This window comes from Solanum dulcamara, chromosome 7, assembly GCF_947179165.1.
Source record: "Solanum dulcamara chromosome 7, daSolDulc1.2, whole genome shotgun sequence".
NCBI lineage: Eukaryota > Viridiplantae > Streptophyta > Magnoliopsida > Solanales > Solanaceae > Solanum > Solanum dulcamara.
This window is the reverse complement of record NC_077243.1, coordinates 14,400,407-14,426,091: the sequence shown is the minus strand read 5'-3', so window position 1 is coordinate 14,426,091 and position 25,685 is coordinate 14,400,407. Positions and strand designations below refer to the sequence as shown.

Sequence of the window (25,685 nt, the reverse complement as noted above, 5' to 3'; positions counted from 1 at the left end):
GTAGGTACATCTCTAATTCAAGCTCTTATAAGTTGAAGCAGATGAGTAGGTACATCTCTAATTCAAACTTTTATAAATTGAAGCTGATGAGTAGGTACATCTCTAATTCAAATTTTTATAAGTTGAAGCTGATGAGTAGGTACATCTCTAATTCAAGCTCTTATAAGTTGAAGCAGATGAGTAGATACATCTCTAATTCAAGCTTTTATAAGTTGAAGCAGATGAGTAGGTACATCTCTAATTCAAGCTCTTATAAGTTGAAGCAGATGAGTAGATACATCTCTAATTCAAGCTCTTATAAGTTGAAGCAGATGAGGAGGTACATCTCTAATTCAAGCTCTTATAAGTTGAAGCAGATGAGTAGGTACATCTCTAAATCAAATTTTTATAAGTTGAAGTAGATGAGTAGGTACATCTCTAATTCAAGCTTTCATAAGTTGAAGCTGATAAGTAGGTACATGTCTAATTCAAGCTTTTATAAGTTGAAGCTGATGAGTAGGTACATCTCTAATTCAAATTTTTATAAGTTGAAGCTGATAAGTAGGTACATCTCTAATTCAAGCTCTTATAAGTTGAAGCAGATGAGTAGGTACATCTCTAATTCAAACTTTTATAAATTGAAGCTGATGAGTAGGTACATCTCTAATTCAAGCTCTTATAAGTTGAAGCAGATGAGTAGATACATCTCTAATTCAAGCTTTTATAAGTTGAAGCAGATGAGTAGGTACATCTCTAATTCAAGCTCTTATAAGTTGAAGCAGATGAGTAGATACATCTCTAATTCAAGCTTTTATAAGTTGAAGCAGATGAGTAGGTACATCTCTAATTCAAGCTCTTATAAGTTGAAGCAGATAAGTATGTACATCTCTAATTCAAGCTCTTATAAGTTGAAGCAGATGAGTAGGTACATCTCTAATTCAAGCTTTTATAAGTTGACGCAGATGAGTAGGTACATCTCTAATTCAAGCTTTTATAAGTTGAAGCTGATAAGTAGGTACATGTCTAATTCAAGCTTTTATAAGTTGAAGCAGATGAGTAGGTACATGTCTAATTCAAATTTTTATAAGTTGAAGCTGATAAGTAGGTACATGTCTAATTCAAACTTTTATAAGTTGAAGCTGATGAGTAGGTACATCTCTAATTCAAGCTTGTGAACATTAAGAATAAATTTGGTGTAGAGTTTATCAAATCCTACCTCCTCCATGTTCATCATGTCAATTTCTCAACACGATGGTGAATACAAAAAAGATGATGAAAATGATATGCTCACACTCCTTCCCAAAGAAAAAGGCTGGAGAACTGAGCATCTTTACCAATATAAATTTTTTTTGGTTCACTTTGGGAGCTCTTAAGGGAGTTAAGAGTACGCAACAATGCTTCAAAGCTGAACCCACAGATATTTTTCTAACTTCACCAAAATCAGGAACAACATGGTTCAAGGCCCTTATTTTCACCATCATGAATCGTGATCGATTCGATTTCTCCTCTCACCCTTTACTTACCAAGGGCCACCATGATAACCTTCCTTTTTTGGAAGCCATCATACGAAATGAGGCTTCCTACAATGATTATCGAATTTCATCTTCTCCGCATTGCCTTTTTGCAACACACATTCCTTATTCTTTGTTAGCAATATCTGTCATGTCTTTTGGTTGCAAAATTGTGTATGTCTTTCGCGAGGCTAAGGATGTTTTCGTTTCAAATTGGCATTATATGAAAAATTTAAGACCAAAAGATCTACCTTCTTTTCCAATCGAAGATGCGTTTGATCTGTTTTGCAAAGGGGTATCACATTATGGTCCCTTTTGGAATCATGAATTGGGTTATTGGAATGCAAGCTTGGAAAATCCAGACAAGGTACTTTTTTTGAATTACGAAGACATGAAGAAAGACCCTGTTGTCTGTGTTACCAAATTGGCTAAGTTCTTGGATAAGCCATTTTGCTTAGAAGAAGAGAGAGAAGAGGTCGGGCAGAAGATAGTAAGGCTTTGTAGCTTTGAGAATTTGAGCAGTTGGAAGTGAATAAGACAGGAGTGCAAAAATTCGGTTCACACTATGCCGTTGAGAACCGGCATTTCTTGAGGAAAGGTTAAGTTGGAGATTGGAGAAATCATCTAACTGTAGAAATGGCTCAACAGTTGGATGAAATCATATAACAGAAATTTGGTGGGACTGGTTTGAATTGTTAGTCCAACAATATCAAAAATCAGTCAGAATCTTGTGAGGAGAGTTTTCAAGAGTTAAAAAAAGACTACTTGTTTCAGCTCCAGTTTTGACTCTATCAGATGTAATTGTTCTGCAGTTGTTACCAATATCTGTAATGTCTTATGGTTGTAAACTTATTTAATCCACTGTCATATCTTTTGATTTTGATAAAATAAATACCCAGTTTCACTTTCACTAAACTTTAAAGTTTATTTATATGCAAATGTTGTTGGTGTAGAAGCTTATTCTTAGGGATATTAATTGCAGCAAGAAAAAGAATGACTTGACACTTAACAGTTAACATGGCATTCCAATTCTAAAAGTTGACAAGCAACGATGAGAATTATAACCTTGGGGGCCTGTGAAAGGTCACTATGCTGTAGTACATGAGTAAAATGTACACAATTTTTATTGTTGGGGGTATAGAATTAATGTTAAATAGAGTATATCAATTATATTTGTATTAATTATGCTTATATTAATTATATAGAGATTATTTTTTATACAATATTTAATTTGGTGTATTAAAAATAACTGGCATTGAATAATTCTTTTTAAAAATGTTTATTTATAAAAATACCCTCCATAAATATAAAAATATTTATTTAAAAAAAAGGTTTTGAGGGGTAGTTGATCAGTCTTTAAACATGCTAATGTATGCATTAAAAACATTTAAAATTATTTGGTAGGATATATAAGAATAATGTTAAGTAAAGAGTAATTTCCCAATCACCCATGTTTGGGAAATTGCCTAGAATATCACTTTTTTTTCCCTAAGATTACAATACCACCCACTATTTCTATTTTTCCCAAAATATACTTAATACAATGAAAACATTTTTCTCCCTCCTAATAAGATGACATGTCAAATTATTCCTTTTTACAATTTCTTTTAACCATCCATATTCCTAAGCAATTTTCCAAACATGAGTGATTGTTCAGGGAAATTACTCGCTAAATAAAATATATTAGCTAGTAATGTTTGCATTAATTATTCTTGCATTAACTACGCAGAAATTATTTCTAATGTATTATTTGATTTGATATATTAAAAATAACATGCATTGCATAATGATTACATACAAATAACCCCCTATAATTAATATCCCAAAACACGCGACTTTCCTTCCTTCAATAATTTTTTTTAAAAAAACTCTAATCCCCTTCCCAGTTCAAATAAATACTCGATTCCACAACATTCTATCAATGAAGAAAATTGCGATTTTCCTAGCTAAGCTTATAAGCTAGTAGCTACAAAAACTTATAAACTCATGGACGAAGCTGCTAGAAAATGCTAGAGGAAGAGAAGTCAAAAAGGGCTGCCAATGCTAGAAAATGCTAGAGGAAGAGAAGTCAAAAAGGGCTGCCAGCATTTTTAACTTGTCAAAGTTGGTAGCAACCCTTTTTTGACTTGGTTGTTGCCAATAAATCTTTACACATTTTTGAAAACGCGTTTACGCGTTTTTCTTCCGCCTATAAATAGAGGGCATCCTGCCCTCATTTAGATCATCCCAGAAAGAAAGAGTAAAAATACAAAGAGAGTTATACACCAAGATAAATATTGTAGTCTTGAATGTCCTCTTTAGTAGTTGTTCCTTTTACAAGAGAGAAGTGTTAATTGTTGTTTTCTCCTTGTATTTGAGAGCTTTGTACTCCATATTTTTATAGTGAGATCCTTCTACCCCGTGGTTTTTTCCTTCTATTTGTTTGAGGGTTTCCACATAAAATTCTCGTGTCTAATTTATTTTCTTTATTTATCATCAAATTAAATTTTAGTTGTGGTGTTTTCTCCCCCCAACAGTGGTATCAGAGTCCTCGGTTATTCTATCTGTTTTATGCGAAGGTATTATTCGTGAATAGTAAATTTTCGTGAATAGTAAAATTCGGTGAATAGTACTATTCACATGAATAGTAAATTTCGATGACGATACAGTTTGTCACGATTGTTCGCAAAAATATTCAGAAATGATCTAGAAGGGTGTGAAGCAAATAACAATGTCGAGTACAACAAAGTTTGATATTGAAAAGTTCAATGTGACTAATTTCTCATTGTGAAAAATGAAAATAAAAGCGATATTGAGAAAAGACAATTGCTTAGCTGCAATCGAAGGCAGGCCCGCAGACTTTGCTGATGACAGCAAGTGGAATGACATAGACAGCAATGCAGTAGCTGATCTACACTTGATACTAGCCGATCAAGTATTGTTTAGTGTGACGGAAAAGCGGACAGCGAAGGAAATATGAGATACTCAAACGCAATGGTAATGATCAAGTGGAGAAGTATCGTGCAAGATTGGTGGTAAAAGGATTCGCTCAGAAAGAAGGTATAGACTTCAATAAGATATTTTTTCCGGTGGTTCGACTCACAACAATTCGAGTGGTCCTGGCGATGTGTGCTACATTTGACTTGTACTTGGAGCAGTTAGATGTCAAAACTGCATTTCTTCATGGAGAACTTGAAAAAGAAATTTACATGCTCCAACCAGAAGGTTTTGAAGAACAAGGAAAAGAGAACTTGATTTGCAGGCTGAATAAATCTCTATACGGTCTCAAATAGGCACCGAGATGTTGGTATAAGAGATTTGATTCCTTCATTATAAGCCTTGGATACAACAGACATAGTTCGAATCCTTGTGTTTATTACAAGAGATTTAGTGATGAAGATTTTGTTATTTTGTTGTTGTATGTTGACGACATGTTGGTAGCAGGCCCCAACAAAGATCGTCTCACAAATTTAAAGGCACAGTTGACTAGAGAGTTTGAAATGAAGGACTTGGGACCAGCAAACAAGATTTTAGGGATGCAAATTCACAAAGATAGAAATAATAGAAAGATTTGACTTTCTCAAAAGAACTACTTGAAGAAAATCTTGAGACGCTTCAAGATGCAAGACTGTAAGTCAATTTCTACCCCACTTCCTATTAATTTCAAGTTATCCTCAAGTATGAGTCCTAGCAATGAAGTAAAGAGGATGGAGATGTCTCGAGTACCGTATGCATCAGCAATGGGAAATTTAATGTTCGCCATGGTATGTACAAGACCTGACATTGCACAAACAGTGGAAGTGGTTAGTCGATACATGGCTAATCCTGATAGAGGGCATTGAAATACTATTAAGAGGATCTTTAGATATATCAAGGGTACCTCAGATATTGCAATGTGTTATGGAGGATCAGATTTTACTGTTAAAGGTTATGTTGATTCAGATTATGTAGGTGATCTTGATAAAAGCAAGTCCACCACAAGTTATGTATTTACTCTTGGTGGAGGAGCTGTAAGCTGGGTTTCAAAACTGCAATCTATCGTGACAACATCTACGACGGAAGTAGAATATGTAGCAGCTACACAAGCTAGCAAAGAGGCAATATGGATGCTGATGTTATTGGAGGAGCTCGGGCACAAACAAGAGAAGGTTGCTCTGTTTTGTGACAGTCAGAGCGCTTTGCATCTTGCAAAGAATCCGGCATTTCACTCTAGGACAAAGCACATATGAGTTCAGTATCACTTTGTTCGTGAGAAGGTGGAAAAAGGCAGTGTGGATATTCAGAAAATTCACACTAATGACAACCTAGCAGATATGTTTACGAAGCCGATCAACAATAACAAGTTTAAATGATGTCGATCTTCTATTAGCCTAGCAGAAACGTAATATTGCAGTAATTTGGGTCGAAAGGATGGTATGAAGAGTTAATTGATTCTCAATTAAATCTTCAAGTGGGAGAATGCTAGAAAATGCTAGAGGAAGAGAAGTCAAAAAGGGCTGCCAATGCTAGAGGAAGAGAAGTCAAAAAGGGCTGCCAGCATTTTTAACTTGTCAAAGTTGGCAGCAACCCTTTTTTGACTTGGTTGTTGCCAATAAATCTTTACACATTTTTGAAAACGCGTTTACGCGTTTTTCTTCCGCCTATAAATAGAGGGCCTCCTGCCCTCATTTAGATCATCCCAGAAAAAAAGAGTAAAAATACAAAGAGAGTTATACACCAAGATAAATATTGTAGTCTTGAGTGTCCTCTTTAGTAGTTGCTCCTTTTACAAGAGAGAAGTGTTAATTGTTGTTTTCTCCTTGTATTTGAGAGCTTTGTACTCCATATTTTTATAGTGAGATCCTTCTACCTCGTGGTTTTTTCCTTCTATCAGTTAGAGGGGTTTTCACGTAAAATTCTCGTATTCAATTTATTTTCATATTTATTGTCATATCAAACTTTAGTTGTGGTGTTTCCTCCCCCAACATGAGCCACCTAAAAGAAAGGATAATTCGGCGTACACCTTGATGTACAAAAATTTAAATATTAACTATTATAAATATATATTTAATTTTGCATACCTTGATTAAATTGGTGACTCTGTTACTATAACAACTTGGTTGAGACATGTGGAGTGCATGCTCTAGGATAAAATACTTATAATTATTTTATGATGCATGTGGTTGATCCTTTTTTGAAGAAAGCTCATTTTCCAACTTCATCATCAAATCCAAGGCACGGACATTTTGCATGTAAGCTCATTCCTCAGTTGTGTGTAAATATGCATTCATGTGATTGTTTCTCTGAACCTTATTAGAGACCCATGCATGAATTTGGACACGTACACGGTACATGAATTTTCTTGTTCCCATTTATTTTTCTTGCGATGATATCAATATGCCCTATTCAAAAATTGTAATTTATAGTAGTTTTCGTATAGCTTTTTAATATTATTATTTTTATTTTAAAATATCAAATTAATGTAATTTAATTTAATTTTAATAGATCCTTGTGGTCAGGCCCTTCCCCGGACCCCGCGCATAGCGGGAGCTTTAGTGCACCGGGCTGCCCTTTTTTAATTTAATTTTAAATTTAGAAAAATTATATTTCGAAAAACGCAACGTGACGATTAAAAAAGAACAGAGGGAGCAGAAGGTACAGTAGTGCAAGTAGTTCAGTGGGGGCGTGTGAATATACCACTGGATTGTTTTCCTCTTCACATTATAAATTGAAGCTGATGAGTGGCTTCATCTCCAATTCAAGCTTATGAACACTAGGAATTAATTTGGTGTAGAGTTTATATAATCTACCTCCCATGGACATATCAATTTCACAACACGATGATGAAAATGATATGCTCACAAGACTTCCCAAAGAAAAAGGCTGGAGAACTGAGCATCTTTACCAATATAAGTCCTTTTGTTTCACTTTGGGAGCTCTTAAGGGAGTTAAGAGTACGCAACAATGCTTCAAAACTGAACCCACAGATATTTTTCTAGCTACTTCACCAAAATCAGGAACAACATGGTTCAAGGCCCTAACTTTTGCCATCATGAATCGTGATCGATTCGATTTCTCCTCTCACCCTTTACTTACCAATGCCCCCCATGATAACCTTCCTTACTTGGAAGCCATCATACGAGATGAAGCTTCCTACAATGATTATCGAATTTCATCTTCTCCGCATTGCCTTTTTGCAACACACATTCCTTATTCTTTGTTACCAATATCTGTCATGTCTTTTGGTTGCAAGATTGTGTACGTCTTTCGCGAGGCTAAGGATGTTTTCATCTCAAATTGGCATTATATGAAAAAATTAAGACCAAAAGATCTGCCTTCTTTTCCAATGGAAGAGGCGTTTGATCTGTTTTGCAAAGGGGTATCACATTATGGTCCCTTTTGGGATCATGTATTGGGTTATTGGAATGCAAGCTTGGAAAATCCAGACAAGGTACTTTTTTTGAATTACGAAGACATGAAGAAAGACCCTGTTGTCTGTGTTACCAAATTGGCTAAGTTCTTGGATAAGCCATTTTGCTTAGAAGAAGAGAGAGAAGAGGTCGTGCAGAAGATTGTAAGGCTTTGTAGCTTTGAGAATTTGAGCAGTTTGGAAGTGAATAAGACCGGAGTGCAAAAATTCGGTTCACACTATGCTGTTGAGAACCGGCATTTCTTGAGGAAAGGTGAAGTTGGAGATTGGAGAAATCATCTAACTGTAGAAATGGCTCAACAGTTGGATGAAATCATAAAACAGAAACTTGGTGGGACTGGTTTGAATTGTTAGTCCAACAATATCAAAAATTCGTTGTGCTTTGTTCCATAGTTGTAAGAGATAAACAAATAATTGTGTACTTGTTTCACCAATCAGTCGTAAGCTATTTTTGTTTGCAAATGTAATTGTTCTGCAGTTGTTACCAGTATCTGTAATAATACTAGCTTTTAGTTGGGGTGCTTAGTTGGTCGTTTGTGTTGAGATGGCGTTTGTGGTTGTTTGTGTTGAGATTTTAATGTTCGTACTTCTCCTTAAATTTAATTATTATACTTGCTCTTCATCATTATAACTTTAAATTCACTCGTTGCCTTCTGAGTTTTTCCGCCACCCTCAAATTCATTTTCTCTCATTTCTCCTCATACCCACTACCTCTGTATGCTTAAAAATGAAAATTTGCTCGCTAAAAGTCATAGAAATTACGTATATACATTTACTATATAATATAGCTTATCTATACATAAGTAATATATTGATTATATATTATGATACAATTAAAAAATTGGATATAGCTATAACTATATATGAAGTATACATCGACTATACATGTAGTATATATCACTCTCAAATTTTAGATATAATTTTTTTTTATGTTTCAAGTCTTTTGATATATAATTCGCTTGAAACGATTCACATTAGCACAGAAACAAGAAGAAGAAACAAAAACATCTGGAAGAAAAGCAATTAAGAAGAAGAAGAAGAAACAACAACATCAGGAAGAAAAGCAATTAAGAAGAAGAAGAAGCAATTAAGAAGAAGATGATGAAGCGGGCGAAATTTTGTAAGGAAAGAGCATTTGTTTTAATAAATGGCTTATTTTTTTTAAGTGGGCTTATTTTTGTGTAAGAAATATAACCTAATAGATATTTTATCTAATTTCCCCTTTTTAAAATGGGAAAAACTAAGTCCATGTCTCGTAGCAACAAAATGATTACAGACAAATACCCTTTTACAATTAATACTCTCAAATCACGCGACATTCCTTTCTTCAACCATTCAAAAAAAAGAAAACTCTGCTCTCCCCTATGCAACCCCTTTCCCAATTCAAATCAACACTCGATTCCACAATGTTCTATCAGTGGAGGAGGTTGTGATTCTCCTACAATATCATGAAAGTTTGAATTCAAAGCAACAATACATCAGCTTTGATGTTGAGACAATAATAATAGAATCTATTTTCAATTACAAAAATTTAGTCAAACAAATCTCAAATCAATTCAAAATTGTTGCTTTTGAAATTATCGAGATCAAGTATGCAGTTACATCTGAATTCCCTCTACTGAAAATATCTAATAATATGAGCGTGAAATTCTATATTGAGTTGAAAAAGAAGAAACCAGAAACATATTGTTATAATACATTGAGGAATAATAGAAAATTCAGGAAAAATTGTATAAATACTAAATGATACCTTCATAGTGTGTATATATATATATATATAAAAGGTTTTTCTAGGTTATTCGATGGTACATGAATGTTACTATAACAATATATTTGTATATTATCATGATATTGAAATAGTATAATTGAGGAACAACCACTATTTCACAAAACTAATCCTCAATCTTTAATGTGGAACTTCTAAATCCTCAATAATATCATAACAATATATAGTATGCTATTGTAATATCATTGAGGAACAACTAGACATTCAAGAAAATTTGTACAAATGTAGAATGATATCATATCGGTATAATACTGTGATGCTATCATAAAGATTTTTCCACGTCATTTGTACATGAATGATACTACCAATCATGATATTGAAATGATATAATTGTCAAGAATAACCAATATTTTACAAAGTCAATCCTCAATCTTTAATGTGGAGCTTCTAAATCCTCAATAATACTATAACAGTATATGACATACTGTTATGGTATTATTAACGAACAACCAAACATTTAGGAAAAATTGCACAAACACAGAATAATACCATTATAGTATATTTATACTTTGATGGTATCATAAAGGTTTTCCTAAGTTTTTCGATGTTACATGAATGATACTACCACAATATATTCATATATTATCATGATATTGAAATAATATAATTGAGGAACAACCACTATTTCACCAAGTTAATCCTCAATCATTAATGAGACACTTCTAAAATACTCGGTAACACCATAACAATATATTGCATATTGTTATAGTATTATTGAGGAACGACTAGACATTCAGAAAAAAATACACAAATAATGAATGATACCATCATAGTATATATATCGTAATGGTATCATAAAGGCGAATCAGGTCTTGAATAGAAAGGAGGCACGCGGGGTAGTTTGTTTGGAACAAAAGGACATAGAGAGAGTTAATTAAGGGTGGACTACGAACGGATAATTAGTTTGTTTTTGTGTCTACTAAGTGTAGGTTTTCCTTTTAAAATTTTAAATATATAAGGTATTTGATCAAGCTTTTTGAGAAAAAATAAGTACTTCTCGAGAATAACAAAAACTATTTTCAGAAACTAAACACTATAGTATTTTTAAAAAAAGTATTTTGAAAAAAATTACACTTAGAAATCGTTTTTTTAAAAAACTTGATCAAATATTAATTATTATTGAAGTTTATTGATAAAAAACAAACTATTTCTTACCATAAATACTCTTTTAAAAATATATATTTTTTTTTCAAAAATTAATTAATTTCTTATTAAAAATAACTCAATTTTAAAAGTTCAACCGAACAGTAATATATAAAACAAGATAAAAGGTACAAAAGTGCATTTGGGGCGTGTGGCTCAACTGTAAGGCCAAGCTATCTGCCACTGGATTGTTATCCTCTCCACATAACTTCTCCAATTGCTGACACGAACCCAAATTACAGGCACACATCACACCACATCCCAAACAAACAAAAACACACTATTTTCCTCTCTCCGCTAAGTGGAAAATTTAACGTACCAAAAATCATGGCATCTGGTGTTGTTGTTGCTGGTGCTGCCTCCTCTTCCTGCTCTGTTTCTTATTCAAGAAACCTTAGCATTACCAAATCTAATGCCTCCATCCCATCTCTCAAATCATCCATCATCACCACTCCACCCCAGGTATAATATAATTCATTATAGTCGCAGTGGTTGATCATCTCATTTAAATATATATATATTTTTAATCATTTAAGTAAGATAATAGCATTTTTAGTCCTCCAATTATTTGTAAATTAGCATTTTTAGTCTTCCAATTATTTGTAAATTCTGTGATATTTGACTAAACACATTTGAACTTTGATTATATATTTGCACTCTTTTAGAACAATAGTATTAACACATGAGTAATTAAGCAGTGACGCGGTTAAAATTTGTGGTAGATTTGTGAATATTCACTAGAAAATCAATCAAAAGTGTGTATTTCCATTAATTGAAGGTTAAATATGTTTAGTCAAATATCATAATCAAAATGTGTTATGTTATGTCTCAATAGGCCTCTTCACTTGGAGGCCGTGGCAGACCCATGATTTTCACTAAGGAGTTCTAAACATGAATAAGTAAATACATAAACAAACGAAAAGGTTCAACAACTAATATATATACCTAAAAAAATTAACAATGTGTAAAAAGTGTGATTTTTTGCTGAAGAGAGTTCGAACCCCCTGAGTTCCACTTAGCCTTACCTGGATCCACCCCTGCCTGGAGGCTTAATTTCTTTTCATGGGATAAACATGTCAAATTATTTTTTGATTTTCAATGGTGTGTTCTGAATTTTGGGTGTTTTTACCTTATGTCAAGTTATTTTACCTCTTCAGAAAACTAGTTTTCAAGGGCTATCACTACGAGAGGCCAAAAGGAGCGTTTCGAATTTGTTCTTAGGTGCGGAGAGTAAGAGGAATATTGCTATTGGTGGAAGTAGAGGCCTTGAGATTACTGCAAGAAAAGCTGCTGCTACAAAGAATATCGAAGTTGAAGTTGATAAGCCATTGGGACTCACTTTAGGTCCAAAGCAAGGTGGTGGAGTTGTCATTACGGTCTGTAATTTGTTGCTCTCCATTATGTCGATTTATTTCGTTCTGTTTTAATGAGGCAATTACTAAAGAACTTCTCACAAGTAAAATGGACTATTAACTAGTTTTAATCAGCCTGTTTTTGGTTGAACTATATTGTGGACAAGTAGTGAAGCTACGTGGACCCAAGGGGTTCAATTGAATCCCCTTAGGCAAAAAAAAAATACCCCGCGACACAAATGACTTTTTTTTGGTTATATAGAAATTGTTGAATCTCCTTAACATAAGAAAATATTCCAGTGTAGTGATGAAGGGGTTCAAAAGTTGCTTTACGTCACAAATTCAAATCTCAATGTGGCATTTTTAGTCCCCTTGTTGGAATTTTTGGCTCCACTATCGATTTTGGATCGACTAATGACATTTTATACACTAACAATGTAAAACTGTTTTACATGACTGGTGGAAAAGCTGCCTAATACAAAATGAATTGTTAAGAACTTTTTTGTTGTTATGTTTTGAATGAATTAGGGTGTAGAGAATGGCGGTAATGCTGCAAGGGCAGGGCTTAAGGTTGGTGACCAGGTAGTCTACACGAGTAGCTTCTTCGGAGACGAACTCTGGCCAGCTGATAAACTTGGATTCACGAAAACTGCCATCCAGGCGAAGCCTGATTCTGTCTACTTTGTCGTTAGCAGGTTAGCAAGCGAAACATTTTGATGATTTTGTTCTTGTGAAACTTGACGATTTAAAAAATAACAGAATTAATCCTAATCTGAAAAGGTACCCCTGGACTTTCTTATGAAATAAGACATCGCTTCCTAATTACAAAATCTAGCCATGACAGAAGATTTGTGGCTACATGTTAGTAACGACGTCTTTATTAACAAAAGATGTGATGGTTGATATTTTGATGCAGAGGTGCTGATGTAGATGTTAAAAGATTGCCCAAGCGTCCCGCTCCTCCTCAATTTGGAAGGAAATTAACCGATGCTCAAAAGGCTAGTATTGATCTATGCATCATTGGAGATGCTCACATCTAATTTGTATTTGCTTCATGTTCATCCCTTATGTATTCGTTTCTTTGCCTAATCATCTATAGTTCAATGTCCTCAGGCCAGAGCAACACACATTTGCCTCGACTGTGGTTACATATACACCTTGCCTAAGTCTTTCGATGAACAGGCAAGTTTCTGCACTCTGCTTTAACTGTATTTCAATACAGGCTTATAATCTCTTTTTCTGAGGCTTCCTTGTAATTGTTGGCATTTTAACATTATAAACACTAGATCGGATATGATACTTTGATATGAAATAAGTATAGAGTAGTAAGAGGATCGGCATACCAAATTGAGCCATGTCGAATTGACGTAGGATTAGGTTTTCCACTCTACAACTCTTCGTCAAGATGATAATGTCAGTGGGACAACTACAACACTCTTTTGTTTCAAGACAAATGTTGTACATATATAAAAAGTAGAGAGGAGACCTAATTGCAAATTATAAAAATTAATGGCCCCGCCATTTAGCCTACACTCTCCACCTTACTAGATCCATGCACCAAGCACATAGCGCCCTCTTTTTGGTATGCAAGTACGAAGGGTGACTGCCTCTAGGCTAACTTCATGCTTGTCTTTGTACCCCTAACTCCTTTATCACTTAGCGGTTATATATTTACGTGCATCTACAAATAACTATATAACTTGTGATTTGATGGATGCAGCCGGAGGACTATGCATGTCCACAATGTAGAGCACCAAAGAAGAGGTTTGCAAGATATGATGTTAACACTGGGAAAGCAATTGGAGGAGGATTGCCCCCAATTGGTGTCATTATTGGTCTCATTGCTGGTATTGGTGGTGTTGGAGCATTACTAGTTTATGGTCTTCAATAAGATCATTTCTTTTTTTGAGTTCAAATTTTTCCTGATGATTTATTATACCTAAAAAAAAATGCTACTTAAAAACTACTAATGCTTGTGCTTATAATTACACATTCTTGAAATGAAGCTCAAGTGTGTATTTTTTTAAAAGGGAGAGTAGAACCTGCGAGTTGATGATACTTGTATCCAAATTAATCGGTGTGTAGATAAAACTTGTTAATTTTCTGAAATATATATGTATATATTAAAACATTTATATTCTTCGTAATCATCATCACACTATGATCAGAGGTGGATTCAGGCAAAATTCTCACATCCTAATCAAAAAGGCAATTTTTTTTTAATAGTAACACGATTATTATCACTTAAAAAATAGACTAATCATTTTACTTTCATGAAATCCATCATGAAGACTGAAGAGTTCGCACTTTTTTTGTTACTTACTTTTTGCCCCTGTTTTTGGCTTTTCCTTTCTTTCAAATTTTCAAATACAATTTTTATTTTTCAAAATTTTAATATCATTTTCAAAAGCGTAATATATATAAAAATACTAAATACTTTATCCGTTTTAACTTATGTGACATCATTTAATTAGACACAAAATTTAAAGAAAAAAGCAAAAAATTTTAAAATTTATGATTTAAAACAATCTTATATATTCATTCAATTACGAGTAAAAGAGAAATTTCAATGGTAATTATTTATAATTATAGAAAATGATATTATTAGTTTTGATGAACTAACGAAAACAAAGTACCACGTGAGTAGTGGGATTATTAAACAAATATTCTCTCCGTTTTATTTTGCTTCACCAATTATACTAAATTAGGTATTTTTTTTACTTCTCTTTTTAGTAAATTAAGAGAAATTTATATTTTCTTTCAATATTATCCTTATAATTAAATAATTATATAGAGTATCATATTCTCTCCGTCCACTTTTATTTGTCCGTATTAAAAATAAATGTATATTTTTACTTATCCAAATTAAAATATTAAGAGATAATTTATCACCTAGTTCATCATTGTCCTTATTATTCACTATAGTTATTTCTCAATATATTTTCCAAGACATTAAATTTATAATATTCAAAGAGTGATACTATAAAATTTCATTACATTTATTGCTACTTAAGGAGTGTATTAGGTCAATACAAGTAGAGATAGATGGAGGGAATAATAGTCAAATTCAGGTTTTCAAAACATAATTAATAAGATTAATTTAGTAAAATAAATTATGAATAAATAAATATTTTTAAGGGACGTATCAAGTCAACATGGGTCAGTTAAAATGATACTGGATGAAGTACTTTTCCATTTTAACAATTCAAAAGAAATTTACTCTATTATTTTGCTTCAGTACTATATATATCATTAAATTATTGTATAAATATTAATATTCAAATTTAAAATTTTTAAACATAGCTAAAAAGATTAATTTAGTAAAATAAATTTTTAATAAATACTTTGTCAAGGAGTATACTTCATACCAAATTAACATGAGTCAAGAAAATAAAATGGAGGGAATAGGTAGAATCTTTACTGTTTGAAAATATATACATTTAAAGCATCTTGATTTTTGAGTTTTATATCTAAATTATTAGGAATATGACTTTTTAATTTAAATTATCATCAATTATTTATTAAAGTGTCTCAATTATAAATTTTTTTACTTTTTTTTATTAGAAAAATTCAGATACTAAACTCAAAAAACTAATAATTGAAATATATTATGATAAATAATTGATGATAATTCAAATAAAATTTTGCCATTATAATAGTTCAGATATGAAACTCGTTATGATTGTTTTTTTTCCATTCATTTAACAATTACTCTCTCTATTCTATATTAAGTGAATTTTTGAAAAAATTTCATTGTTCAAAGTTTGAGATAAATATTTAAAACTTTTTCCATATGTGACTTTTCATTTATTGAAATTTTATATTTTTTAGGAGATAAATTACACTATTTCTAAAAATTATATTTATAATTTTATAAAAAATAATAAAAAAAAATATAATTTAAATTATATCTTTAAATATTTTCTTAATATATATGTATTGCTTCAAAAATTCACTTTGGAATAAAGGAGTATCTTGTTTTAGGAAAATGCCGTTTTATTTGCCAACCCTTTTCACACAATTGTCACTACTTTTGTCTTGAAAAAGCATACTGCAGTAAACCTTCTCATTATTATCAACCAAGTAAAATGGTTGTCCACTTAAAATGGTGGATAGTTCATTTACTTTTTAAGTGGGTAAATTGCCCATTAATATTTTCCTCCACTTGTAAATATGGCTATAAATATAGCCTTAAACTTCAATGTAAAAACACACAAAACACATAAAAGAAGAGAATTACTATTACTCTCTCTATATTACTACTCTCTCTATTAATACTTTCTATATACATATTCTCTTGTTCTTCTTCCTTTATAAAATTGTCAAGTTAGTTAATTTATAACACGTTATCAGCACGAAGCTCTAATTTTTCAGAAAATTAACTTCTATATCAGGTATATTTACTAAAGAAATTTAATTTTTAAGTTATCTTTGTTACTTTCAAATTAATTTTCATCATGTCAAACTTGTCAAAATTAGAATTTGTGGCACTTGATATTTCTGGTAAAAATTATTTGTCATGGGTACTTGATGCTGAAATTCACCTTACCGCTAAGGGTCTTGGTGATGCTATAATTGAAGGAAATACAGCATCAAGTCAGGATAAAGCAAAGGCTATGATTTTCCTTCGTCATCATCTAGATGAAAGCCTAAAAATGGAATACTTGACAGTGAAAGATCCACTTGAATTGTGGAAAGACTTAAAAGGGAGATATGACCACCTCAGGGCAACGGTATTGCCAAGGGCTCGTTATGAGTGGATGCACTTACGATTTCAAGATTTTAAAACTGTAATTGAGTATAATTCTGCTATATTTAGAATAACTTCCCAATTAAAATTATGTGGGGAAACTATAAATGATGAGGACATGTTAGAAAAGACACTAACTACTTTTCATGCCTCAAATGTAATATTACAGCAGCAATACCGTGAAATGGGTTTTAAAAAATACTCTAAATTGATATCATGCCTTCTGGTGGCTGAACAACATAATGCCCTTTTAATGAAAAATCATGAAGCTCGTCCTACTGGAACTGCTCCGTTACCGGAGGTAAATATGGTAAAGGCACATGGCCAGTTTGAAAGAAGACAAAATAAAAATTATGGCCACAATAATGTGTGTGGAAGTGGCAATGATAGAAGACGATTTAATAATCGTCGAGGTGGTGGTCAACATAAAAGGGAGAACAATATCAGTTCTCAAAATGGTCCTTCAAAAAGTAACTGTCATCGTTGTAGTATGAAAGGCCACTGGAAAAATGAATGTCGGACGCCTGAGCATTTTGTAAGACTTTATCAAAATTTTTTCAAAAGAAAGGCAAATAGAGGTGGTGCCTCTTCTTCTAATGCTCGGATAGAGTCACACTTGGCGTTCGAAAATAATATTGAGGCAAGGCCTTTGAATAATGATAATATTGAAGCAAATCTGGCTTTAAGGGATGATGATTTTAATGACCTCAATGATATTACTCATTTGGAGGTTGAAGATTTTTTTAAGGATCTTAATTGATGTTTAATTTCATGTTTTTCAATATGCTGTCATGTACTTCGAATTATTGTATTTTTACGTTTATGTATTTGAAAAAAAAAATCAAGGCCACATTTTTATGATAATTGTATATTGTTTATTACATTATGCTATTTTACAATGTTGTAATTAATTACTATTAGTGTGCTATTATTTAATCTTAATATCATATTGTTACTAAAAATAATATTCACCTTATTTAATGTCATTATACTAATTGTTTATTCTTGTTAATGTTTTAGACATTAATAATTTATAATGATTGTATTATTTTTGTCAATAAACAAATTATATATACATGATGAATAATATTATATTAATGTTTTATAATATTTTATATTTATTTTTAATACTTACGTATAATATTTATTTAAGGTTAATAAGTATATAATTCGATAAACTAAATTATTGTAACATTCATCATAATTGAATCATATAATTTTTTAAATTCTAAATAACCATAATTTAACTTTTAAAAAAAAGGGACTTATATTTTTCTAGCAAAATTGTTACTTATTTTATTTCTTACAATGCATTTTTATTTTATGAAGATAAATAAATTTATCAGTCTTCAATTGGATTCAAGATGAATAATGGAGATATGTGCATTTTGGATAGTGCCACAACTCATACGATATTAAAAGAAAAGAAATATTTCTGTCATTTGATTATGAAAAAGGCATATGTCAATACAATATCTGGTAGTACAAAATTAATTGAAGGCTCTGGAAAAGCAGCTTTATTACTACCTGGAGGAACGATATTGGTAATTGATAATGCATTATATTGTAGTAAGTTTCAAAGAAACTTGTTAAGTTTCAAGGTTATTCGCCAAAATGTCTATCATATTGAGACTGCAAATGAAGGAAAAGTTGAATACCTTTATATTACTACAATAAATATGGAGAAGAAAATTGTGCACGAAAAATTATCTGCACTTTCTTCTGGGTTGTACCATACAAATATTGGTACTGTCGAATCACATGCCATTGTAAACAAAAAGTTTACTGATTCTAATGATTTTATCATTTGGCATGACCGGTTGGGCCATCCCGGTTATAATATGATGCGCAGAATTATTGAGAATTCACATAGACACACTTTGAAGATTCAGAAAATTCTTCAATCTAAGGAATTCTCTTGTGTTGCTTGTTCTCAAGGAAAACTGATTATCAAACCATCAGCAACTAAGGTTGGGATTGAATCCCCTGCGTTTCTGGAACGTATACAGGGTGATATATGTGGGCCAATTCACCCTTCATGTGGACCATTTAAATATTATATGGTCTTGATAGATGCATCTACAAGATGGTCACATGTGTGCTTATTATCAACTCGCAACATGACTTTTGCGAGATTGTTAGCTCAAATTATAAGGTTAAGAGCACAATTTCCAGATTATACAATAAAAACAATTCGTCTTGATAATGCTGGTGAATTCACATCTCAATCATTTAATGATTATTGTATGTCGGTTGGAATAAAAGTTGAGCATCCGGTCGCTCATGTACATACTCAAAATGGTCTAGAGAATCATTGATTAAACGCCTCCAATTGATAGCTAGACCATTGCTAATGAGGAAAAAATTTCCTATTTCAGTATGGGGGCATGCTATTTTGCATGCAGCAGCACTTGTGCGCATAAGGCCAACAAATTATCATGAATTTTCCCCATTACAGTTGGCGTTTGGAAGGGAGCCAAATATATCCCATCTTAGAATATTTGGGTGTGCGGTATATGTCCCAATTGCTCCACCGCTGTTACATTCCGTATTTTTGCATTTTGGATTATTCGTAAGCTAACGATTATAAATTCAAGGACTTTTAATTTTAAATTTTAAAAGGACATGATTTGTTGTAGATGCCAAATTATATGAATAATTTATGTGTAGTAAAATACATCTCAAGAAGGACCCTTAAGCCAAATCAAAATAGAAGCCATCAAATATGTTTTTCTTAGAGTTACGTTTCGGGTAAGCTGACTTCGGGAGGCCATAACCTCTTTATAATTTGAGAATTTGGGAAAACTCTCAACATGAAAGTTGTAGATAATTAAAATATCTTTCCAACCATAGGTCGTGGGATGAAATGTGATATCGAAATAATAATATATAGACGTTTTAAGTCTGACAGGCCAAACTAAATAGTGAATTCGGCCCAACCCAATTCTAATTCGGGTCAGGCCCAATACCCACGAAATTAATCTAAATTCTATGTCTTTCTTCATAGTTTAGACTAAGAAAATATCCAGAAAAATTTCTAGAGAGAGAGAGAGGGGAAGTTCTTGAGAGAAAAACTAAATCCGACCAAAATTCGAGTCCCAAAATTCGAAGCTCATGAAGAAAAAATTGTTGTACGTCGCGTTGGCTTCAATTTGAGCTAGAAATCAGCCAATAAGGAGAAGATTTTATGTGGTGCTGCAAATTTAAGGTAATATTAAAGTCTCCTTTTTATTGTTAACAAGTTTAGTTAGAGTTTTAACGAATTAGAACGGAGAAAATAGTATTATAAACTAGTTTGGTGATTTGTTGAGAGTTATGGGTTAAGGGGTTATTTTAGGTAGATTAAATAGATGGAATTATCTTAGTGATGATGTATAATAATGGTTGATATTGTTTTGATGTTGTTGATGAGTTGTTGTTTTTGAATTTGGAGGAAAAAGGTGTATGAGGATTGTGAATGTTCAAACCCGTTTTTGGAATTGAGTAGCTGGTAGTAATTATGGAATATCTCAATGTGTAGATCTTCGATTTTAGATATTAAACATGTTTTGGAAAGCTAATACACGTACCTACAACTCTTATGTTTATGTATTAGTCTATATCTGCTGTTATTAGGTCGAAAACTGAGCATGAATCATAAGACAAATTCTGTCCAGATTCTGGATTGAAAAATCCTTCATGTATAGCTGTTCGTATTTTGATGATATCTCTTTGTAGAAAATGATTTTTGAGTTGATTTCTTTTGCATTGGAAACTTAAGACAGAGATATAAATGTTTCATGAAGGTCATAAAGTCCAGTTTTGCCGTTTTCATTTTCAAAATTTAGATACAACGTGAGGTACTTGACTTTCCGAATTTACTGCTTTGGTAACATGAGTCGGGTGGCAATATTCTAGGCTTATTGTCAATAATAAATCTTATTTTGTATCAATATTTTGGATTGTTGATGTTGATTGATGATTATATGGCTGGTTTGAAAGTGGGAAAAGTGAGCGGTATAGGGGAGGTGCTGTCCAATTTTTTTTAGAAATAACCTACTAACGATAGACTACGTTTTATTCTTGTCCATAGCTTAACCATAGTGCTTAACGTTTTAATATAGGTTGAGACAATATTGGACAACATATACGTATAAACGCTAAAGGTATGTAAAGTTAACATTTTCTTCTTTTGGCATGATCCATATGAAACGAACGAATGACGTATGCTTAAATTCCAAAGAAACTCTTATTCGTAGATATACTCGAATGGCTACCATTCTTGATTTTCAAAAATTTATATTGTTATGCCTTGACTCATGTGTATGATTCCAGCCATCCTAGTTGGTATAACTCATGTTGTGGTATAATTCATATTTTAGTATAATCCATAATTGGTGTGATTCATAATGACTATTGTCTTGGTTTTCAAATGATGGACTGTTTTGCTTATTCTATTAAGTCTCCGATAATGATCAAATTTCACAAGGTTGCTAATGATACCTTATTCGTGCATATTATTATGGTATTATTCACTGAGTCCTACGATAGGCCGGGTATGTTATCATGTATGGATTCCACTACATTATTCACCAAGTTCCTTACTAGAGGGCCGGGTATGTGATATGATAATATGATATTATGATGATATGACGATATGATTATGGCATCGAGTCCCATAATAGGCCGGGTACGGTATTAGTGTACACTACTCTATTCACCGAGTCCCTTGCTAGAGGGCCGGGTATGGTATATATATACATATGACGATATATTGATATAATTGTGACACCGAGTCCCATAACGAGCTAGGTACGATATATGATGATGATATGCATGTCTTTATTTTATAAGACACAGGTACAGTGATTTATTGATTATGATACTTGACTCCTGAATCTTTATTTCAGATGTGATCTCCTTTATGATATTTTATGCTTTATATACTCGGTACATATTTCGTACTGACCCCCTTCTTCGGGGGGCTGCGTTTCGTGCCCGCAGGTACAAATACTCATTTTGGAGAGCCGCCACCTTAGGATTCTACTCAACGGGTTGAAGTGCTCCATTGTCTCGGAGCCTAAACTTTTGGTACTAATCCTTATAATGTATATATTTATGTATTTAGGGGTACGGCGGGGCCCTGTCCTGTCATATGCTATTGTTAATCCTCTTAGAGGTCTGTAGACACATGAGTGAGTTGTATGTAGATGTTGTCTGGTGTACTAGTATGGCTTATATTTTTGGACATTTACATTCAGAGTGAAAGCCTTGTCGGCTTACGTATTATGTTATCTTATTTTTGACAATTAAGACTCCCCAAGAAATAGCTAATTTTGGTATATATATAAGTGACCGTTTGAGACAACGTGCTACCCATATAAATTCTATATCATGTTTAATTGTCGATTGACAATAGATAATATGTGTGTATACGAGTGTCCAATTCGGACACTAGTCACGGCCTACAGGGCTAGGTCATGACAAAAGTGGTATCAGAGCAGTTCATCCTCGGAGTGTCTACAGACCGTGTCTGGTAGAGTCTTGTTTATTGGTGTGTTGTGCACCACATCTATAAACAGGGGGCTACAGGACATTTAGGATGTTATCATTTCTTTTACTTTAAATCGTGCGATAGAGCTGTATTATCAGGATAATTTCTCCCTAACATACTATTATATTTACAGCGATGCCTCCAAGAAAAGCTACAGGTGCCCAAAAGGGAAAGTCAGTAGCAGGAGAGACTAGCCGGACCCCGAGGATTACTAGGGCCCGTGCCCAGTCTATGCCTGAGGTTGTGCTCCAGTCGGCGAGCTCTACTACGCCGCCATATGAGGAGAGAGCGGCAGCAACTGACACTATGGATCGGGGGGTTGCTTCACCGCCAGCTCTAGAGGCTCCAGTACCTGAGCCTACAGCTCCTCAGCCAGGGGCAGAGGATAGGGCTATGAGAGATGCAGTTCAGTTGCTGACCAGAATAGCGACAGGGCAGGCTCGCAGGCATGGGTTAGGGGTTGACTATGCTGATAGACATGATAGTTTAAAGGCTCGTGATTTCTTGACTTGTAATCCCCCAGAGTTCTATGGGTCAAGGTCTGGGGATGACCCACAGGAGTTTATCCGACAGGTGCAGCGTACGTTAAGGATAATTAAGACTTCTGAGACAGAGTCTATTGAGTTAGCTTTCTATCGGCTGTGTGATGTAGCTGTTAATTGGTATGAGTCATGGGAGTTATCTAGGGGCGAGGGTGCTCCTCTAGCGGTGTGGGGTGAATTTGTGGAGGCCTTCCTTGGCCACTTTCTACCTCCAGAGATGAGACGAGCTAGAGTAGACTGGTTTTTACAATTGAGGCAGAATGGCAGGAGCATTAGAGATTATAGCCTTGAGTTTGACTCGTTGGCGAGATATGCGCCCGCTATTGTAGCTAACATGGCTGATAGAGTGATCGGTATGTGATGGGGCTGGATCGTTATTTGATTGATAGCTATATGGCAATGGCTTCTCATCCAGGTATGGATATTGCTCGGGTACAGGCATATGCACAGGGAGTAGAAGATCGGCACAGAGGGTGTCAGTCCGATAGAGATCATGATAGAGGCCAGCGTAAAAGAGCTAGATCGGCTAGTTATTCTGGGGAATTTCAAGGCGGGCAGCCTCAGCAGTACAGTAGATATCCTTCTCAGCCAGCTCGAAGTGCACCCCCATAATTCAAAGGTAGTAGATTCGATAGCACAAGGTATTCAGGATCCGGTCAGAGCTCCAGGGTTTCAAGTTCACAGATAAACAGGGGTTCGCGTCAGTCAAGACCACCTTTGCCTCGGTGTCCTCGTTGTGGTAGGTCACATTTTGGAGAATACCGTTTTACTACAGGTGCATGCTTTACTTGTGGCCGTCAAGGTCATATTATGAGGAAGTGTCCATTTAGGGGTAATTTAAGTGGTGTAGCTCAGCCTACTGGGTCAGTTGTTGGCTCATTTTCTTCTGTAGCTATGCGCCCTGTGGGGCAGGGTATTCAGATAACAACAGGCCGTGGTAGAGGCCGTGGTGGATCTTTCAGTTATAGCGGTCCTTCGAACCGCATATATGCCTTGGCTAGTAGACAGGACCAGGAGGCGTCGCCAAATGTGGTTACAGGTATATTATCGATTTTCTCGTAGGATGTATATGCATTGATAGATCCAGGTTCCACCTTATCATATATATCTCCCTTTGTTGCTAGTAGAATCAGAATAAAATTTGAATCAATAGAACCATTTGAGGTAGCTACACCGGTAGGAGATTCTGTTATAGCCAACCAAGTATATAGAGATTGTTCGGTGATTATATATAGTCGACACACCAAGGCAGATTTGGTAGAGTTAGCTATGACAGAATTTGATGTTATTATGGGCATGGATTGGCTAGCTTCTTGTTATGCTAATGTTGATTGTAGAGAAAAAGTAGTTCGATTCCAATTCCCAGGAGAACCAGTCATAGAATGGATGGGCAATACAGCATCACCGAGGGGTAAGTTTATTTCATACCTCAAGGCAAGGAAAATGGTTAGAAAGGGTTATATTTATCATCTGGTTCATGTCCATAACTTGGAAGTAGAGGAATCGACTCTTCAGTCAGTTCCGGTAGTTAACGAATTTACAGATGTATTCCCAGATGAACTTCCAGGTCTTCCTCCTGAGCGGGAGATAGAGTTCAATATAGATATATTGCCAGATACCCAGCCTATATCTATTCCTCCCTACAGAATGGCATCCGCAGAACTGAAGGAGTTGAAGGAGCAACTGCGAGACCTATTAGAAAAAGGCTTCATTAGGCCCAGTATATCACCTTGGGGAGCACCGGTATTATTCGTGAGAAAGAAAGATGGGTCACTACGAATGTGTATTGATTATAGGCAGTTGAACAAGGTGACAATAAAGAATAGATATCCTCTCCCCAGGATTGATGATTTATTTGACCAATTGCAGGTGCTAAGTGTTTTTCAAAAATAGACTTGCGGTCAGGCTATCACCAGGTACGGGTAAAGGAGGCAGATATTCCAAAGACTGCGTTTAGGACCCGATACGGGCATTATGAGTTTCGAGTGATGTCTTTTGGGCTGACCAATGCCCCAGCAGTGTTTATGGATCTTATGAACCGAGTGTTCAAGCCATTCCTAGACCTGTTCGTGATTGTATTTATTGATGATATTCTGGTCTACTCACGATCGGAAGAGGAGCACGTAGATCATTTGAGGAAGGTACTTGGGGTGCTCCAGCACCAGAAGTTGTATGCTAAGTTTTCTAAATGTGAATTCTGGTTGACTTCAGTAGAATTCTTGGGGCACATTATTGGAGCTGATGGTATTTGAGTAGATACACAAAAAATCAAGGTCGTAAAGACTTGGCCTAGACCTACGACACCTATTGAGGTACGTAGTTTTCTTGGGCTAGCAGGATATTACAGGAGATTCGTTGAGAAATTTGCTTCAATTTCAGCACCTTTAACAAGGCTAACTCAGAAGGCCGTCAAGTTCCAGTGGACCGATGCCTGTGAACAAAGCTTTCAGTTGCTGAAAGACAAATTGACTACGGCCCCAGTTCTAACCCTTCCTGAAGGACCAGATAGCTATGTTATTTATTGTGATGCTTCTGGTGTTGGGTTAGGTTGTGTATTGATGCAACATGGTAGAGTCATAGCTTATGCCTCCCGACAGTTAAGGAAGCATGAAAGAAATTATCCAACTCATGATCTGGAATTAGCAGCAGTAATTCATGCTTTGAAACTATGGAGGCATTATTTATATGGTATACATATTGA

General features: G+C 34.2%; 3 protein-coding genes across 3 annotated transcripts; all 3 read left to right on the top strand.

Moving 5' to 3' along the window:
• The first annotated feature begins 1,230 nt into the window (after nucleotides 1–1,230).
• On the top strand, nucleotides 1,231–2,022 carry LOC129894537 (flavonol 4'-sulfotransferase-like). Its single transcript, XM_055970241.1, has one exon. The coding sequence runs from the start codon at nucleotides 1,231–1,233 to the stop codon at nucleotides 2,020–2,022; it is 792 nt and encodes a 263-aa protein (XP_055826216.1).
• A 5,145-nt stretch (nucleotides 2,023–7,167) lies between these two features.
• LOC129896109 (flavonol sulfotransferase-like) lies at nucleotides 7,168–8,417 on the top strand. Its single transcript, XM_055971934.1, has one exon. The coding sequence runs from the start codon at nucleotides 7,264–7,266 to the stop codon at nucleotides 8,230–8,232; it is 969 nt and encodes a 322-aa protein (XP_055827909.1). The 5' UTR covers nucleotides 7,168–7,263; the 3' UTR covers nucleotides 8,233–8,417.
• Nucleotides 8,418–10,957: 2,540 nt separating this feature from the next.
• On the top strand, nucleotides 10,958–14,217 carry LOC129896490 (uncharacterized). Its single transcript, XM_055972410.1, has 6 exons — nucleotides 10,958–11,269; nucleotides 11,965–12,183; nucleotides 12,688–12,854; nucleotides 13,076–13,157; nucleotides 13,273–13,341; nucleotides 13,880–14,217. Exons 1-6 carry the CDS (start codon nucleotides 11,135–11,137, stop codon nucleotides 14,048–14,050), a joined length of 843 nt encoding a protein of 280 aa, XP_055828385.1. The 5' UTR covers nucleotides 10,958–11,134; the 3' UTR covers nucleotides 14,051–14,217.
• The last annotated feature ends 11,468 nt before the right edge of the window (nucleotides 14,218–25,685 follow it).